The 20,059-nt window shown below is 49.7% G+C and overlaps 1 protein-coding gene across 2 annotated transcripts in view; it reads left to right on the forward strand.

Moving 5' to 3' along the window:
- The window catches only part of DNAJC5 (DnaJ heat shock protein family (Hsp40) member C5), a 34,997-nt gene extending 20,043 nt beyond the window's left edge, over window positions 1-14,954 (forward strand). Inside the window, exons 2-6 of one of the 2 annotated variants that reach the window (XR_005027825.2) lie at window positions 9,145-9,262; window positions 10,061-10,274; window positions 10,943-11,114; window positions 11,190-11,251; window positions 11,379-14,954. Coding sequence is in view for 1 of the 2 variants with exons in the window: in XM_036900908.2 (XP_036756803.1) it covers window positions 9,156-9,262; window positions 10,061-10,274; window positions 10,943-11,114; window positions 11,379-11,482 (597 nt within the window). In the remaining variant the exon portion in view is untranslated. The remainder of the gene's footprint in view (window positions 1-9,144; window positions 9,263-10,060; window positions 10,275-10,942; window positions 11,115-11,189; window positions 11,252-11,378) is intronic. The other variant, XM_036900908.2, reaches the window with a different exon arrangement.
- Window positions 14,955-20,059: the final 5,105 nt, after the last annotated feature.

Genomic DNA, 20,059 nt, shown 5'->3' on the forward strand with positions numbered 1-20,059 from the left:
TTCATTTTTGCTTTTTTTTTCCTTGCCCGGGGAGATATATTCATGAATAAGTCACTCATGTTTATGTCCAAGAGATTTTTGCCTATGTTTTTTCTAAGAGTTTTATGGTTTCATGGCTAACATTCAGGTCTTTGATCCATTTTGAGTTTACTTTTATGTATGGGGTTAGACAGTAATCCAGTTCATTCTCTTGCATGTAGCTGTTCAGTTTTGCCAACACCAGCTGTTGAAGAGGCTGTCATTTCCCCATTGTATGTCCATGGCTCCTTTATCAGATATTAATTAACCATATATGCTTGGGTTTATATCTGAGCTCTCTAGTTTTTTCCATTGGTCTGTGGGTCTGTTCTTGTGCCAGTACCAAATTGTCTTGATTACTGTGGCTTTGTAGTAGAGCTTGAAGTCAGGGAGCATAATTCCCCCTGCTTTATTCTTCCTTCCCAGGATTGTTTTGGCTATTCCGGGTCTTTTGTGGTTCCATATGAATTTTAGAACTATTTTCTCTAGTTCACTGAAGAATGCTGTTGGTATTTTGATAGGGATTGCATTGAATCTGTAGATTGCTTTAGGCAGGATGGCCATTTTGACAATATTAATTCTTCCTATCCATGAGCACGGGATGAGTTTCCATTTATTGGTATCTTCTTTAATTTCTCCCATGAGTATCTTGTAGTTTTCAGAGTATAGGTCTTTCACTTCCTTGATTAGGTTTATTCCTAGGTATTTAATTCTTTTTAATGCAATTGTGAGTGGAATTGTTTCCTGATTTCTTTTTCTGCTAGTTCATCATTAGTGTATAGGAATGCAACAGATTTCTGTGTATTAATTTTGTATCCTGAAACTGCTGAAATCAGGTATTAGATCTAGTAGTTTTGGAGTGGATTCTTTAGGGCTTTTTATGTACAATATCATGTCATCTGCAAACAGGGACAATTTGACTTCTTCCTTGCTGTTGAGGCACTTTTGATTGTTCATTTGGTGTTTGTCTTTGGCCACTGGCCAGTTTCCCCTTGAGCTTTAATGCGAGAGCCAAGCCCCAGGTGCTCCTGACCTTTTGAGCTTTAACTGATTAACTAACTCTGAGTCTTTTCTGGCTTTCTAGTTTTAACTGATTCACTGAGTCCTTTCTAGGGGGCTTTACTGACCTTGTTCTCTTTCCACCCTGCTCATGTCTATTTTCCTGCCTAACAGTTATATGACAGGTGCTTAAAAAACTGTCCTGGAAGAAGTGACTACTCATTATAAGTGGCCTTCTAGGAAGGGAAACAGCATTAGGAGAGGCCTATGGCTGCTTGTTTTCTTAAATGCCAACTTTGTAGTTCTTATAAAAATTATATACATATATATATACATAAGCATAAAAAGTTCAAACTACATGAAGCATAGAGAAGAACATGGTAAAATTAAGAAATAGTATAGAACTAGGTAAAGGAATGGGGTAAGCAAAGAGTAAGTCTTTTTAACCTCTGGTCCCTAGTTCTCCCAAGAAACAACCAGATGGCCAGATGCTTACTTTCCAAAGTTATTCACATAGACTTTTTTAAGTAAAAGCAGCACTTTTCCTTGGATTTGGCACACAGAAAAATTATGATCCTGATGAAATTGTTACTCCGTCACTGCAGGCAAACCACACCTTTAAGAAGGGTGCTGTGTGTGTGTACCAGCTTCTCATTTAGACAGACTCCTTCACCCCTTTCCCCACTTGTGCCCTGACTGGGTCATTTTAGGTTTGCAATATTTACATTTGGGTCTGTTGCTGTAGCTCCCACCTCCCTTCAGTCTAGTTCTTGCATCTCTGTAGATGCAGCACGAGCCGGAAGGGTGCTTGGTCACGCCTGGTTTCCTTCTTTAACTACCTTCTTTGGTTTGCGCCTTTGCTGGCTGGATTTTATCACCAAGTCATTTTTCTAGAAGCTCTTTGTTCTGTAAGTTCCCATGTCCATGTGAACATTAATCTGTTCCTCCATCTGTAGAGAACTTGCCTGATTATAATATTATTGGGTCAGAAATGTTCAGCTGTTGCTCGACTGGATGCTCCTACAGAACTGTACTGCGTGAGTCACAAGAGAGAACCCTTCCAGCCAGCCCCTGGTAGCTCGGTGCACACTTCTTTGCTGGGTTTGAGGAGGTAAAACTTTTATTACACAAGTATAGGTATAGGCTAGGAAAATTAATTCCAAGTCTTTGAAAGTCTATGATCTGTATCTGATAAGAAGTAAGTAAGGAACCAAATGGTCAGCTTACCTATAAATTTTGCCAGGTATGTATTGATTTTTCTTAGGATGGTTCTGTTTAAGGCTAGGAGATTGGACATTCAGTGCAGGAGTGTCTGTGGTGTCTGGCATACTCACTGAGTTCTAAGTGGCACTGCTGGTCATAATTTAAAATGTGAACTTTCCACAGGGAATTCTCCTTAGTCCAGTTAAGTAGCTGACTCCTCTTGATGTCTTAGATACAGTCAATTGTTTTTACAGAGCAAACATAAAAGTATTAATTATTGACTTGTTTTGTGGGTGGGGTCTAGAAATGAAGCATTTAGCAAGCACTGAGTGAGAAAAGAAATGATTTGTGAAATTCGTATTTTCTGGAACAGTTCCTAAGGACCAGAAAAGTTGCTTAACTACCAATAGTTAGACTTGAACATGTGGTGGTGCTTCAGTTACGGATTAAACACATGAAATACTTTGTAATAGTCGGCTAGAAAACTCTCCTTTAACCAGCACGAAAGAAGTGCCTGCTGCCTACGGAGGCTCTCCCGCCTCTGTGCTGGCCCAGCCCCTTGAGGCCGATGCTCTGGTCTCTGTCTAGAGGAGGGAGGGGCGCAGAGCTTTCGGAGCCGGGCTTAGGGTCCTCATATCCTGACTCCAGAATCTGCCATCTCTCAGGTGGCATTGAGACTTGTTTCATTTTGTGCCCTCAGCAGCACAGCACTGTCCCTTAGGTTTAGGGGTAAGGTGATTTACCTGATGTCCCTAGGCCAACAGGCCATGCGCTTTGGTTTGGGTTCTAATCCTGACTTTACCCCCATACTTCAGTCCCTTCATCTGTGATGTCTTCATCGGTCTGCCCATCCCTGCTCCCTCCTCTCCCTGTGAATATCCTGGCCACGTTAACCTTTGCACTATGTGGTGTAACTAGGCATGGAAAAGGGTGTCATAGATGCGCAGGGGAGTATGGAGCGGCTCCTGAGTCCTTCCTGTCTGCCTCCATTTCTTCTCCCGCATTCCCAGCCGCCACCACCTTTTTATCCATTTCCTTCTTTCCTGATTTCCTTCCTCATTTTGTTGAAGCACCTCCTTAGAGAGTTTATCATTTAGGATTCATGAGCAGTACTTTTCCTCAACTCTTGAATTCATACATTCTTTTAACCTTAAACACTTGGTTGATAATAGAATTCTAGGCTGAAAATATTTTCTCCTTAGAATTTGAATTTTTGTTTGGGGAGGTGTTCGGTTTGGCCAGGACAGGTAGGTGTGGCCTTGGTGATTGGAGGGGCCTCGGTTTGTACGCATGTTTTCTTTTAGCTCTGGTTTGGTTTTATTTTTAATTGACTGTTTTTTCTCAGTTGGCCATATTCTGTGCCTTTGAATTCCTGTGAGACACATTTTCTCATTTTTCTGTTTTCTTTGTGCTAGTTCTCCTAAACTTCCTGAATTGTGTCTTCTTGCTGGGCTTTGGCTGTCAGCCATTCCTGTCATGTTGCTGTGCCCATCTGCGTGCTGTTCAGGTGGTGATTTCCAAGGCTTGTCTTACTACCCTTTTGTGTTCCTTTTTCTTCAGTTTTTTGTGACTTATATAAATAATAGCCTTCCCTCTCTGAGGATATAAAGACTTAAAAGCTTGCTGCTTTTCCTCTGGGCTCATCAACTGTTTGTTTTTTTTTTCTATCTTGTTTTTTAATTCATAGACTTTTTTAGAGCAGCTTTAGGTTTACAGAAAATTGAACAGAATGTGCAGAGACTTCCCATTTACTCCCCCCCATTAACCCCACAGTTTCCCCTTTTATTAACTTCTTGCATTAGTATGGCACATTGTTAAGACTGATTATTCACACCCCTAAGTGGATAGTGGGTCGGGCAGACCCATGTTAATACAGTTGATCCCTGAATTTGAAATCAGGTGGCGACTTCTAGGCTGGGCCTGTTAATGATTTTATGTAGAATTTGATAAAGCATTTTGCATCAGAGACTTCCCCCTGATCTTCTGTAAGGTGAAGGAATTGGGCTAGTGCATACCCTCTTTTCTTCTTCCATTATTTTGTTGTTTCTAAATTATTTTAGATCTAGCCTTTGCTGCTGGTGACATGCTATGTTATCTCTAGTTAAAACTTACCTAAATGTTCTTCTTCCTTCCTAACTACAACCCTTAAATAGAATTCGTGCCTCATATCGAATTTATCGAATATCATAATTCCTCCAAGTGCTAAAGATACCTCAAGACAAATGCTGAGCATAGAAGCCACAGGGCATAAATATGCAAAGAAGTAAAAAGCTAACCTTTTCAAACAATATGGATTCTCTCTCACTTACCAACTTTACATCTCCCTGTATGGCCCTGGAAGATGACTGATTAGCCAGAGATGGGTAAGATTCCTCAAGGGAGGAACAACCTAAGACAGGCACAGTCGCAGGGGGGCCATCAGGTGAGAAATTGGGGATCAACAGAGGTGAGGCTTAGAACCTCACCCCCCCTGTTCTGAGAGAAATCTTCTGCATACATGGATGTTTTATTGCCCTTGTCTAGCTTGGATTAACACATAGTCTACAGGCACACACCTGATCACCTACATTTGCTCTCATACAACACTAAACTATGTTTTCTGCCTTTATCTTGTATCTACCTACCACTTCAGCATTTTATTAAAAATAATAATAATAATAATAATAAAGGGAGAAATGTGGGATCCATATATAAATCAAGTATAAAAGTCAAATGAATATTCATATTTGACCTGATTGTTTATAGTTCATAATGTGTGATCAAAACTGAAAGTTTCTGTGATGACTGCCCTTGCACTGTTCACCATGTAAGAACTTATTCACTATGTAAGAATTTGTTCACCATGTAAGAACTTGTTCGTTATACTTCAGAAGATTGGAGACTGTTGAGAATTAGGCTTGGGATTGATTAATGATTGTGCATTGAGTCCCCTATACAGAATTTTATTGTTGTTAACAACCATTTGATCAATAAATATAAGATATGCCCTCTCAAAAAAAAAAAAATAACACTAGTAATACCTCTCTAACTGGGCTGCTGCAAAGCTCAAGGAAGATGTGATAATAATATAAAGTATTAGAATGAGCATGCTGTCATTAAAATACCATTTAAAAAAAAAACTTGCCTTAATGGTCTCAACTGACCAGGTAACCTTGAATTGGTCAAATAATTAGCTGTTGATAGCAGTTTTAATTGTGATAGATTCATTTCACATGTAGTTGTAACAAATAGCAGACACTCTCTTTAGTTTCCCCCAGTGGTAACATTTTGCAAAACTGTAGTTTAATAACACAGCCAGGATACTGAGGTTGGTACAATCCAGCAGTCTTACTCCAATTTACCCATTTTTTATGTGTGTATGTGTCCTGTACAGTTCTGTCTCCTGTGTAGCTTTGTGTGTCCACCAGTAGAGTCAGATACTAAGCATTTGCAACACCACAGGGGCCCTAGTGCTCCCCACTTACAGTCACACCTCCCATCCCTGACCCCTGGTGAACACCAGTCTGTTTTCCTTTGCTAAAATTTTATAATTTCAAAAAATGTTACGTAAATAGAATCATACAGTATGTGGCCTTTTGGGATTAGTGTTTTTCTGCTTGTCGTAATTTCCTGGAGACTCATACAAGTTGCATGTGCATCAGTAGTTTTGTTTTGTTTTGTCACTGAGTAATATTACATGGTGTGTGTATATATATATATATATATATATATACACACACCATGGTTTTTAACCATTCTGTTGAAGAACATCTGGACTGATTCTAGTTTGGGGCTATTAAAAATAAAGCTGCTATAAATGTTTGTGTACAGGTTTTTGTGTGAATATGTTTCTTTTCTCTTGGATAAATTACCTAGGAGTGGAACTGCTGAACCCTATGGGAGGTGTGTGACAAACTGTTTTCCAAAGTTTCCTTGAGTCCCTTCATAACCCATCTCTCCCTCCAACCCCACATTTGGGCCACCATCCATCTGCCTACTATAGATTACTTTGCATTTTCTAGAGTTTCACATAAAGGACGCCTGTATTTTTAGGCCAGGGTCCTTTCACCTAGCAAAATACTTCGAGAATTGTCCCTAGTGGTGTGTCTGAGTAGCTCATTCCCTTTATTCCGTGGTTTGGATATACCCCTTTGGTTTATCCATTTGCCTGATGATGGATATTGTGGCTATTGATGGATAAAGCTGCTATGAACTTTTGTGTGTAAGTCTTTGTGTGGATGTATGTTTTCATTTCTTGTAGGTAGATACCATACCTAGCAGTGGAATCGCTGGGTCATATGCTAAGTGTATGTTTAACTTTTTGAAGTATACCAAGCTGTTTTAGGTAAGGTACCATTTTACATATTCAACATGTATGAGAGTTCATGTTGCTTCACGTCAAATACTTAATACCCATCTTTTTGCTGTAAGGCACTCCAGTGGGTGTGTCGTAGTAGCTTATTTTATTTTGCATTTCTAAATGACTAAGTAGGTAAACATCTCATGTACTTCTGACCATCTGTATACCAATGTGGCTATGTCTAATTTATGCCCGTTACATTTCTATACAGTTTTAAAATCAGTTAGTCAGTTTCCACAAAAAAGCCTGCTGGGTTTAGAGTTGAGATTGTGTTGAATCAATAGATCAATATAGAAAGAATTAACATTGAACAGTATTGAGTTTCCTAATCCACGAACATAGTAAATCTCTCTCTTTTTTTTAATATCTTCTTTCATTTCTCTTCACAATGTGTAGTTCTCAGAGTACTGGTCTTATATGTGTTTCGTTAAATTTTACTCCTAAATAATTTTATGGTTTTGGGTCCTGCTGTGAACGAAATTTGTATATAATAAAGTTTTCTAGTTGTTTACTGCTGTCAAATAAAAATACAATTGATTGTTTGAAATATTAAACTTGTATCCTGTGACCTTGTTAAATTCACTTATCAGTTCTAGTGAGGTTTCTTATGGATTTCTTAGGATTTTCTTTATGAACAACTAAGTCATCTGTGAATAGGGAGTTTTGTCTTGTTTTTTCCTTGTCACAGTATTCCGGAGCCCTAGAACAGTGTTGAATAGGACTGGCAAGAGCATCTTTGTCCTATTCTAATCTTAAGAGAGAAGCATGCTATATTACATTACTAAACATATTAACTACAGGTTTTTGGTTGGGTATCTTTTTTCAGACAGAGGAAGTTCTATTTTCAATATGCTGAAAAAATTTTAAATCATGAATTGGTGTTGAATTTTGCCAAATGCTTTTATGAATCTATTGAGGTGATCATGTGGTTTGTCTCATTTGTTCTATTAATATGGTGAATTACATTGATTTATTTTGAAATGTTAAGCTTGCAATTCTGGTGTTATTTCTCATTGATCATGATGTATCTTGTTAGATTCAATTTGTTAATATTTTGTTGAAGATTTTTGCATCTGTGTTTGTGAAAGGTTCCTTGGTTATGTCTTCATCAGGTTTGGCCACCTTTGTGAGGTCCTACTGGCCTCCGAAAGCATGTTGGGAAAAGTTCCCTTCTCTGCTTTTGAAAAAGTTTGTCTAACATTGATGGCATTTCTTCCTTGAGTATCTGATAGAAAATCTGAGCCTGGAATTTTCTTTGACGGAAGGTTTTCTACCTCAGATTCAGTTTTATTAATGCACATAGGCCTATTTAGGTTTTCTGTTTCATCCTGTATTGCTTTTGGTAAACTGTATTTTTCAGGATGTTTGTCTATTTCATCTAATTTTGTGGTGTAAAGTTGTCCATAATCTTCTCATTATCTTTTTTGTGCCTGTAGGGGCTGTAGCGATGACCTCCTCTTCTTTAATTCTTCATGATGCTCATTTCTGTTGTTTTTTCATCAGTCTGGTCAGGTATTGTTCAATTTTGTTGTTTGCAAAGAACCAACTTTTGACTTTGTTAAAATTTCTCTCCTTTATCATTTTCCTATTTGTTGATGTCTGCTAATTATTATTTTCTTCCTTCTATTTGTTTTCGGTTTACCTTGCTGTTCTCCAGCTTTATGAAGTTGTTTGTACCTTCAGTCTTGATTAATATTTTGTATTTTGTTATTCAATTCAAAATATTTTCTAATTTCTCTTTTGATTTCTTCTTTCAACTACATTTTATTTAGAATGTATTAATGTATTATTTAATACTAAATATTTGAAGTTTTCCTAGATATCCTATTGTCAGGTTTCTAATTTCATTCTATTAGTCAGGGAATCTTATATGTGTATGATTTCAATCCGTTTAAATTAGGCAAACTTTAAGGCCCAACATGTGCTATGTCTTGGTTATTTTTTAAAAGTATATTCTGTAGATGTTGGGTCTCATAAAAGTATCAGTTAGGTAATCATGGTTGATAGTGTTCTTCAAATTATCAATGTTTTTCCTGATTTTTTTCCCCCTAATTCTGTAAATTTCTGAGGCAGGGTGTTGAGATTTTTGCAGCTGTAGAGTTGTCTGTTTCTCCCTTTAATTCCGTCTGTGCTTGCTCTGGGTGTTGGGGCTCTGCCTTAAGGTGTGTCTCTTGCCGTCAGTGTATAGTTGGGTCTCACGTTTTTATCTGTTCTGAGAGTCTCTTCCTTTTACTGGAGTTTTTTGTCAAGAGTTTCACTTCATTTTTCTTTCAGCTTTTTAGCTCTCCCTCTTCTTATTTGTTATTTAGAGGTTGTTCTGGGGATTACAATATGTAGTCTTGGTTTTTACAGTCTGCCCAGGGTGGCAGTGTTGTAGCATCCCACACAGGTACCAGTTTTGCCCCTTGCACCAACACAAGGCCATGCCTCACACTCATCATGCTGTACTCGAGGGTCCTGTGCCTGCATGTCAGAACACCCGCGAGCAGTGTTGTGGTGTGGTGTTCTGCTTAATGAGTGAGATCCATCAGCTCCAGTCCTGGAAACCTCACCCCTCCTTGGTGCTCTCCGCGTGTTTCTCGTAGGTTAGCCGACCATGGCCGACCAGAGACAGCGCTCACTCTCTACCTCTGGGGAATCGCTGTACCACGTTCTTGGGCTGGACAAGAATGCAACCTCGGATGACATTAAAAAGTCCTATCGGTAAGAGACTGTGCTGCCAGGGGGCCTCTCGTGCCTCACGTGGTTTGATCTGCTTTACCAGGAGCCACTGTGTGTGTTTCCCTGCCCAGCTCAGTATTTAACCAGTAACCAGTCCCTTGCATCCTTGTGTGTGTATGTGTTACCTTACAGCTTAAAACAATTATACTGATAATATAATAATTATAATAAAAGCTAACGCTTTGTAGGTGACACAGACTGTCTGCTGTGGAGCAGACCATTCCACAGGGAGCAGGTCGGTCTGGATGTGCTGAGCGGGCAGGGCCTTAGAATGTTGAATGACCCAGTGATGATGCCCTCTCCTCGCCCTGTCATGGCCTGGTCCTCACAGACGGGTCAGTGAGCTAGCGGGAAGAGGCATCATCATCAATGGTAGATGCCCCAGGTGGCCCTCTCTGCTCTCAGCGTGTGTAACTACTGAGCACCTGTGAAAATGCCCCAGGACAGCCCTGCTCAGCCCTTTGGCTGTCAGATATGCAGTTAGACTGTTGGGACACTAGAGGTCAGCAGAGGTCGGTAGGGTTGCCTCTGTGCTGCTGAAAGTCGCTGGAGTGACTGCCCTGCCAGGCAAGCTGTCACCCCATGGCCTAGCCCTCCGGGCAGGGCAGGGCAGAGCAGCAAGGCCTCCCCTGATGTGACCGCACACATTTCTTTTGGTCTTGATGAGGCTGAATTCTGTGGAAGCTTGAAAAGCAAGGTGGATGGGTGGCCTTTTCACGGGGCCCTCCATCCACCAGGGGAGTGCGCACAGCTCAGCCGGGACACGGTTTTGGTTTGCAGGAAACTTGCCTTGAAATATCACCCTGACAAGAACCCCGACAACCCAGAGGCTGCAGACAAGTTCAAGGAGATCAACAACGCGCACGCCATCTTGACAGACGCCACCAAAAGGAACATCTACGACAAGTACGGCTCTCTGGGGCTCTACGTGGCTGAGCAGTTCGGGGAGGAGAACGTGAACACCTACTTTGTGCTGTCCAGTTGGTGGGCCAAGGTGAGGAGGGGCAGCGGCACTGGGCCCCTGGGTGCGGGGAGATTACCTCATGCCTGCTGGCATTTCAGATCCTGCAGAATCAGTGTGTTTGATGCAGACACTCTGCCATCTGAGGAGTGGTTCTGGGCACACGGCAGCCTTCTCATCCTGTGTAAACATGGGCAGAGGCGTCCATCTCCTGCTGCTGCATGTAACCTGCCCGCGGCCAGCCGCGGTGCCCACAGCAGGATCTCTGAGACATTTGTAGCGACATGGTTTTTTCCATGAGTCTGAGTTACTGAGAAGACAGATGAGGAAGCAGACATTTCCATCTCGTGGGTAGACTTTTTGCTCTTAGAGAATACTTGTTTGGACTCTTAATTCGAGAGACTTCTGACATCAGTTATTTTATTTTTTTGCCATCTCACCTTTTCCTTCTTTTATTAAAAGCACGTGCTGTGTGTGAGGCCAGAGGTGTGACCGTCTGTGGTGCTGAGCTGTAGGGAGCTCTCGCGCTCCCTGGTCAGCCCTTGACCCTGTTCCCTGCAGATAACTGTTCTTCCCGCACCGATCGCGCCCTTCCTTGTTCTCCCGTTTAAGTCCGTTCTCACTGCATAGCTCTGGGCAGGAACCCGCACAGGCGCTCGGTGGGGCGCGGGGTGCTCGGCCTCACTGTGTCCTCCGCGCAGGCCCTGTTTGTCGTCTGCGGACTCCTCACGTGCTGCTACTGCTGCTGCTGCCTGTGCTGCTGCTTCAACTGCTGCTGTGGGCGGTGCAAGCCCCGGGCGCCCGAGGGCGAGGAGGCCGCCTTCTACGTGTCCCCTGAGGACCTGGAGGCGCAGCTGCAGTCGGACGAGCGCGGTGAGTGCCGGCCGCGGGGCCGCGAGCGCGGCGCAGCCGCAGAGCCCTGAGCCGCATGCCCTTCTTGTCAAACAGGCGGGCCCTGACCCCGTGCGGGCAGGCGGCGGCGGGCTTGAGGCGGGAGCGCGGACGCCGAGGTAAACGGGCGCGGGCCGCCGGCGGGAGACAGGACGGCCACGGCGGGCAGGCGGCCTCCCCGTGCGCCCGGCGCGCCCGCCCAGAGCCACGACCCGCTCGGTGAGCGCCTCGTGTGCCCCTTTCCAGAGGCCGCGGACGCGCCGATCGTGGTGCAGCCGGCGTCTGCCACGGAGACCACGCAGCTCACGGCCGATGCGCACCCCAGCTACCACACCGACGGCGGCAACTGAGCCCAGGGGGAGCCGTGAGCAGAGGCTCCGTCCGCGCCGGCCACCTCAGCCTCAGCGCCATGAACTGTGGTCACGGGGCTGCGGGGAAGCCGCTCCGGCCCGAGGAAGGGCGGCGCTCGCCCGCCGGGCCGCGCGGCCCACCCCGCCTCCGTGCCCACCATCCATCCATCCCGACACATGAAGTACGTAGCATGCAGTATTTAAAGCAGTTTAGCTACGGTCTTCCTCTGTTTTTCTTTTCTAATAGCATGTTTGGGGTTACGTTCCGTGTTCGTCTGTGTTGTGGACGTGCTGCGGTGTGACAGTCACCCAGACGTGGGGCCGCCTCAGGCTTTCCGCCAGGTTGGTGCCATGAATGGAGCCCAGCTGCACGGTCCCTCCCAGCCAGGTGTGGGCAGGAGGAGTGGCGCCTTCCTGTGCTGTGGGGCCAGAGGCGGTGCTGCCTGGCAGGAGTTAGGGTCCCGCCTGCTCGGGTGCTCCTCCGCCAGAAAGGAGCTGGCATGCCCCCCCCAGTGCCGTCAGCATTCCCATGGTGTCCACGTCAAGGACAGTGTGCGACACCTGTTCGCTCTGTGTGCTGGGCCTTGTGGCAGGGCTTTTCCTTTGGATCAGCTTGTGAAAAGTACAGGCGGCTGTCCTGACTCTGAGACCACTTTGCTCTGCCTGGGCTTCGCCGAGGTCGCCTCACCACTTGGTCCTCTGAGTATGTGCCCTCACCAGGCTGTGGGAGGGCTTCTTCCATGTCCCCGTGCTTTCCCAGGTCACCAGCTGGATGCTGGGGTTACGTTCTGTCAGTCTTCTCCTCTTGCGTGACCCTCCACATTCCTCAGGCCCACTGTGGCCTCTTTAATCCTTTTAGGACCTCTAAGAACTACAGGCAGTAACAGTGCCCCAAGTAGTCTAGTCAGAGGGGCTGAGGGTTCAGGCACTGCTGGCCTGTGGCTGCGCGGCCCAGGAAGCATGTGTGAGGAGCTCAGTCCATTCTCTGCTTCCCAAGCTCCCCCAGCCCACCCCGCTTCCTTCGCCTGCCCCCTTCGGCCATTGTGGGTCAGGCAGAGCTAGAGGCATCGGGTTCCCGGAGAGGGACCAGATGGGCCAAAGGCTCCCTTGTGGCCTAGGAGGCCTGGTGCCCTTGGCTTGTCCAGAAGCCAGACCACAGAATCCCTGTCAGCTCTGCCTCAAGGACACCTGGGAACCGGTGGACAGTCAGTCTTGTGTGAGCCCCAGACCCTGTGGGCAATACCCCGCTGTGGGGAAATGTGGGCTTTGATGCGCCAGCCCCAGGTTTCAGAGCAGCCCCACACCCCCAGCAGCACTGAGGGTGGTACGGTTCCCTGCTGGACCTGCACCGGCCCCCGGAGACCCGAGTGGCCTGGGCGGGCCTGGTTTCTGCAGAATGACCTCAGTGGCTGCCTTTGAGCATATCGTGAATTTCCGGGAGACGTGAGGGGCGAGGAGAAGCCCGCACAGTGGCGTGTCTGGCTCAGGTGCACCAGAGCACGTTCCTGAAGCCCAGTGTTTCCCCACTGCCTGCTCACCCGCTGCCCTGGCCTGCCCACCAGGGTTGTGCACAGAGCATGTTCGCAGTGACCAGGAAGGGGCCGGAAGGGACAGCTGTGTGTCCAGGATGCGGACTGCCTGGGAAGGGGTCCTGGTGTGGGGGCGCCTGCCTGGCTCTGGCAGAGCTGCTTCAGCCAAAGTGGCACAGGCCCCAGCCAGCCTCTCCTACAGGCCAGCACCAGGTCCTTGGGCAGCTTTTTGGTCCCATTTGTTTGTTTTCTGTTCATTAAAATGATCATGAAGACATTCAGTGAGAGGAAAGAAATGTGTTGTGATACTAAATTAGAAACAGTTGGCTAAAATTGGATATCTTACAAAGGGCTGAGAAATTCGTTGTCTGGCTTCTAATCAAGGGAGTAGGCAAGACACTAATGTCCCAAGTTCAGTAGCAGCCAGAACTGGGCCTGAGATGCAGGCTGATGTCAACCTTTGTGATATTTCTGGAAATAGGAAGTGAGTTTTTCCCCAGAATGGCCAGGAACCAAGTTCAAAGGCAGGGCTTCAGGTGGAAGGCTGCCCCCCTCTGGTGGCTGGGTTCTTTCGGGGTTGCGGCCGCTCTGATGCCAGGAAACCCCATGGCCTGTCACTTGTGTCAAAGCAAGTCCCTTGCCAGGTGTCTTCCAGTTGGTTGCAGAATCTTATCGATCATTTCCTGAAAACATTGAAACTACCCTGGAGGCCAAGGCAGCGTGGAGAAATGGGGGCGGTCTGGAAGTTCGCTGCACCCAGTTTCCTGTGGGATTCTTAACGAAATAAGTCGTGACAGTGACGGTGGTCTTCAAGGCAATAGGAAGGCTTACCAAGGCCCAGACAGCCCAGGAGCCGGACGCAGGCCTGGACTCCCCCGCGTCTGATCCCGAAGGCATTTCTGTCTCAGTGGTTCCTGAGCCGACTCCCTTGTGGAGTTCACCGCCCTTGCTCTCAGGCCCTCATCTTGACTCAAGACCAAGACCCCCTGGCTTCATTTCCCTTTCTCCCACTTAGTTGTATCATTTGTTTCCCTGGTGAGCAGAGTTGTGGAGTCAGGAGAGGCATCCCCGTTCGTGTGCTGAGTGGGGGCAACCCTCTTCCTGCTGTGGGGTGAGGGGAGTGCCTCAGTTGCACTCTGGTGCTGCTCAGAGCTGAGGCCACGTGTGGCCGCCAGTGCACTAGAAGCCTGTTCTGTTTCCTAAAGGGCAGCACTGGCCCCAGGTAGCCTGTAGGAAGCATGTGCGACTGCAGGGCGTCTGAGACCTGCTGGTGCAGACTCCTGTGTTGCGCTCAGTGATGTGGGCTTGTCTTCCTGTTGGCTTTATTCTCTTTTCAAATTGCTTTAGATTCACCACTCAGTATGTAAGTCTTTCTAGTTCTCTTTCGTCAGAGGGGCCGGCACCCGCAGGGACCTTTCAGAGAAAGAAGCCAGCGTGCATGCTGTGGCCAGAGCAGGGGACATCTCCGTGCTTTTGCTTTCTGGGCTTGACAGCAAGGCTCCTGCTCTAGGAAGGTTCCTGCATGTTCTAGCCATGGGCAGTCCGCTCCAGGCGAGCTTGTGCTGGAGGAGTGCCTGCCAGCACAGCTGTCCTCCCTGGCACCTGGCGTGAGGCCTGCAGTGAGGGGTGGGCCCCACCTGTTCTTCCCTGGCTCTCAGCACATCCTGCAAGGGCCGTGAAAAAAGTGACGCCATTCCTTTCTCAGTGTTCTGAGCTGTGAACCATGTGACACAGGACTGGCTTGTTTCTGTTATTTTGGTTGTGAATCATCCTGTGGAATTGGCAAAAGCAACGTTTCCACTGTCCTTAGCACGGCGGGCGGTGTCTGTACTGGAGGTGTGTGGGCAGTGGGTATATCTCTGTGCGTGTACATATGTGTATATGTAGATACCATGCAGCAGGCACAACTGCTGCAACCAGTACAATAAAAGTTGGCTCCAAAACAGCCTGTGGCCTCTGGTTTCTTGGCGAGTTGGGGCAGGGACAGGTCTCAGCAGGCCCTCTTGCCAGGCACACACGGCCAGGTCCACCCTGCCGTGTCCCTAGAATTTGTATGGATGGCTGGCCATGGCGCTGAGCTCACTGCAGTGGCCTGTTCCCACCACGTCAGCTTCTGCAGGGTAGGGTACCAGGGTAGGGTGGAGACTGATGTGGGACCTGTCCCTGGGCCCTCCCGGGTTGTTCACCTGACCCAGAGGGGAGTGCCCCAAGGTGGCTGGAAACCCTTTCCTCCCTTGGAGCACTGAAAGTTTTTCTAAGCATCAGGTAACAATCATGAAGTAACAAAGCTGCAAACTAAAGGGGTCTCTGTGTTGCCCTGGGAGGGGTCCATGAGGGGGTGCAGGGCAACAGGGACTGCACAGCGCCATCCTCCATGAAGGGTTCAGCCCAGGGTCTTACAGGCAGCACCTTTTGATAGACTTTCTGTCCCTGGAAAATGGGGTAATGTTTCAAGCTAAGGAGGGGCAGCAGTTTACTGAAATGTATACACATTGTTTTTACAGACTGATTTAAAATGCATAGACAGCAAGTGTCCATGCGCCGGTTTTGTCCTGTATTGGAATCCGCGAGTTAGCGTGCCTCTGGCTCTGACTCCCACACGCACACCTCAGGGCCAGGCTGGAGTGTTAAGGTGGCTTACCATGGGGGTGTCGTCTCATGTCCAGATATTGGCCTAAAATAAAGATAACTGTTGCAAAATAAATGTTTTCACTGCAAACCAGGTGTGTGTCGTAATGATCCTTGCAGAATCCTGTTCTGGGGAGTCTAGCACAAGAGAGGCAGCTGACCTGGGAGGCCCCTCCTGAGTCCATGTGGGGCTGGGACCTCACTCCTACCTGCCCAGTCCGTGTGGGTGGATGCCCCCCTCTTTGGTTCTCTCTGTTTATCTCCATCTTCTAAATACTGAGACTGGAGTGAAGAAAAGCAATATGTGAGCTAGGAGATCCTTAGGCCAGGGGCAGCTTGGACCTCTTGCAGCATGTCTAGGCAAAACTGTGGCTGACAGTCCTGGTCCTACAGTCTCCTGCCCACCTGGCTGACCATCACTAACTCCTCCTGCCTCAGCCTCTGGACCATCTCTGATGCCCACCTCATACGACAGCACCGCCCTTAATCCTGCTGCCCGTTAGTGCCCATCTGGCTGGAAGAGCATGCCAGCCCTGGGTCTGAACCTTTGGCTGGCAGCACAAGGTAGGAGGGGGTGACAGACTGGCCAGCCCCTTCTGTCCCCTGGGGTAGTGACCAAATGTGGTCACACCAAGACCATTGCTGGGCCTGTGTTCTGTGCTGAACCTCAAGCAGCTCCATCCATGTCCCCTTCTGGTCCTGGCCACTTGGGGATAGGCTTCCGAGGGCTGTCCCGCTTCCCACCCCACTCAGGACATGAGTGTGGGGTACACTGCAGCTCATGCCTAGACACCACCATTTCATCTTCCTGGGTTGTCTCCAAGCCGTTGGTACCCCAGCACTGTACCCTGGCGTTGCCAGGTAAAGTCCATCCTCCAGATGCCATGGTGCCCAGTCATACCTGGACATGGTGCAGGCCATAGCATGAGGTGTCTGCCCAAATACTGCTCAGTTTCCACCCCCTGGATCAAGAGTCTGTCTGGTCTTCGGTTCGTGCAGATGCTACCTCTGCCTCAAGGCACGTGTGTCCCTCCATGTTCGTGTCTGGCTGTGTGTGCCCTTATGCCCGCAGTGGGGCAGGTGGGGCCCTGCCGGTGTGTCTGGAGCCGACCTGAGACTCCGGCTCTGGGACCCTGGTGCTAGGCAGGAGAGGTCGCCCGCCACGGGCCCGTGAGTCTGAACACCCGGCCCAGCAGGGTTGGAGGCAGCAGCTGCCCCCAGAGAAGCCCGGCCCAGGCCGCAGGCATGCTTCCTGCTGATGCCCCCTCGTACCTGTGGCCCCTCCGGGTGGGGTGCTGTGCCCCTGGTCTTAGGTCAGGGAAGAACATTTTTGAAAAAATTAAAGCAGCATAAAAATACCAAATGTAATAAACACGTTGGAGCAAACGAAGTAGTTTGCTTTAGATTTTCCATTAAAGAAAAAGTCACGGGAAAGACCAGTTTGTGCCTCTCTGCAGCCCAGTGGTGGCCGCTAGCCTTTTTGAGACCATTTCTGTCCATGGTTTTAAACCCTGCCTACCAGTGTCAGCATCCATAAAATAATATACGCCCTTGGTTTCTGAGGTTTTGCATACATTGTTCTGCACTCTAGTAACTCAGTATGAGTTTTAGTCAACATAGGTTTTTTAAAATCAACCTGTGTGGCTGTGTCTTGGTCTTTGTTTATTTTAACTGCTGTGCAGTGCGCACGGCGGGACTTGGTCGCGTGGGGGGCCGCCGTGCTGGAGACCCCCGTGGTGCTGGCTTCCGGCTGTTGAGCTGTCACCCCGGGCCCACCGCGCGGCCAGCTCGCGTCTCCGCGTGTTTCCTTGAGTTTAGGCGCAATCCACGCATATTCTCAGGTCCCTGTGAGGGACTCTTACAGAGAACATGAGAGCGCGCCGCGCCTGCCGACCGTGTCCAGGGTGGGGCAGCAGACCTGCGGCTCCGCTCCAGGCCAGGGCCACGACCCCCGCCCGCACCCCGCCCCTGGGACTGAGGGCCACGGGCGCCTCGGAGAGATTGCGAACGCCTCCCGAAGGCCCTTGCCCTCCCGCGCGCAGTCCCGGAACCCTGGGCTCCCAGCGCAGGTCGTGGTCGCCGCCCGGCGGCAGCCCGCCTCTCGTCCTTTCTGCAGAGCCGGGGTCCGGGGAGGGCCGGGGGCGGGGCCGCCTGCCCAAAGCCAAGCACGCCGCGCATCAGGCGGCGCGGAGGTGGTTCGAAGGGACCAGCCGCCCGCAGATGAGCGCGGGGCTGCGTCCGGAGGCGCCCCGCGCCAGGGCCCCAGGCAGCCTAGGGCCTGACCCAGAGGTGAGCGGCCCCTGCGGTGCTTGGCTCCGAGGACTTAGTCGTGGGCCCCATGGCCTGAGGAGGCCTGGCTGGGAGCGGGGCGACCGGGACTGGACCGCGGAAGGGCGGCCCCGGAAACCGCGCCCCAGGGCCCGCGGGATGCGCCCTTCTTCTGTGTGAAGCGGCTTATTCCAGGAACTGCAGGATGACCGGGAAGTGGCGGTCGCAGAATGGGTCCCCACGGCGGGGGCAGGTGTCTGGGGACTCGAGGCGCTGAGGCTGTGCGAGGACTTCCCAGCCCAAAACCTTGTGAGCACCTTGAGTGGCCGTGAGGCAACGGCCCGAAGGCCTCAGTGTCCCCCGGGGACGCAGCCCACGGCAATCCTCAACTCAAGCGGTAGCCCTCCCCCGTGGCCCCCATCAGCACCGAGGCCCGGAGACCCCGCTCCTCCGTCCTGGCGGGAGGTACCCGGCTCTGTGGCGGCCCCTGTGCCCAGGCCCCTCTCCCGGCAGCCCACCCCCTCCAAGTCCGGGGACGGCTCTCTCTTGCCTCAGAGGAACCCCTGCTCCTACCCAGAACAGACCCTGCTCAGCACCCTAGGTTCTCTGCGGATTCCCCAGAACTCGGGGAGTCTCCAAGCTACCCCCAGTGCGCTGGCACTCCTGTTCGCTGTGTGTAACACGGCCCCTCTCCGGTCTGGGTGGGCACACTAACGTATTGGTTCTGTTCTTGCTGGGACTGGGGGCCGCGCGGTGGAGCCCGGGAAGGTCCGAGCCAGCGTCAGCCCCACCCTTGGCCACGTGTTGTGGGCCAGTTCTTGGCCCCCAGCTGGAAGCCAGTTGGTGACCAGATGCGCCAAAAGACCCGCACCCAGAGCTAGGGGCACAGCCTGCTGCCCCAGCATGCGTATCGCTGCTCAAGTCGCCATTGCTCCCGTCCCAGTGCCTCCTGGCCCCACCCTGTGGCAGTGGCAGAATTGGGTCCCTAAACTCCAAGTGCAAATTATCCCATCTCACCCTAACCCAAGCACAGCAAAAATCCACTCGCTACCCCATGCTGCCTCTTTGTACCTCTGAATCCACCACTCCCCCCATCCTGTCTCCCCAAGCTCTCAGCTTGACCTTGGATAGCCTGAAATTCCCCAGCCCCCTGTGTTCTTTCTGGCTGCCTCCATCTGTAGACTTGGTCCAGGAAACTGCAGAACACATAACACATTTTTCTGGGACTCACCCTGGAACACTTGGGGCTACATCAGGCCAGGAACCCAGAAACCCAGGCATCTTGCAGGGTGACTCCAGGTGAGGCACCACGAGGGGCACAGTCATTCGCCAGGGCATCTAGCACTCCAGCCCATACTGCTGACATGTGTAGTGGGCATTGGTGACCTGTTCAAGTCAGCATGACAGCCGTATGTGCCTAATGCTGTGTCTGGGCCCTGGGTCCTGGCAGGGACTCTCCAAGCTTCTCCAGCCAGGCCAGGGCATCCTTCGTGGCTGTGTGACAGCCACTGGGGAAAGGGTGGCACCTCCTGGGCTGACGAACCTGAGATTGACCCTGGAGACTCACCATTCTCAGGTTGGACAGTCCTGGAGGCACTGCCCAGAGGCAGCTGGTGGAGGACCAGCAGGTGCCTTTCTCCTTGAGGACCCTCACCTTGAGTGTCACAGGAACTTGTGGGTAAGTGCGAGGAGGGCTCCTGGTCCGCACTCCATACGTCCCCCATGGTTCTGAGGACAGCTCCAGGCTGCACCCATCCCACAGCTCTCCCCCACCTCTGCCAAGCCACCTGCTGTTCACCCCCACCCCCGCTGCCCCCAGCCTCTGTTAGGCCCACAAAAGCCTGGATGCCTCAGAAGGCAGCACAGGGCCACATGGCTCCCAGCCAGAGTGTTTCCTGGGGAGGTGCTCACCCATGCCTGGGAGGGGGGCCACCCTACTTTTCTCCCCAAACTAGAAGGAAGCCCCTGATGTCTCCATCAGCTGTGTGGAATGCTGGTCCCAAGGAAGTCTTGGACCTTGGATCCTGCTCCTGTTTCTGGCCTGGGAGTCTCCTGGGGACCTAAAGAATTGCCCCTTCTTCCCATCGGCACCTGAAGATCCTCCCCCAAAGCTGTTTGGAAGGTGACCCGTTTCTACAACCCCAGGGCCCTG

The sequence above is a fragment of the Manis pentadactyla genome, chromosome 5 (genome assembly GCF_030020395.1).
Source record: "Manis pentadactyla isolate mManPen7 chromosome 5, mManPen7.hap1, whole genome shotgun sequence".
In the NCBI taxonomy this organism is placed as follows: domain Eukaryota; kingdom Metazoa; phylum Chordata; class Mammalia; order Pholidota; family Manidae; genus Manis; species Manis pentadactyla.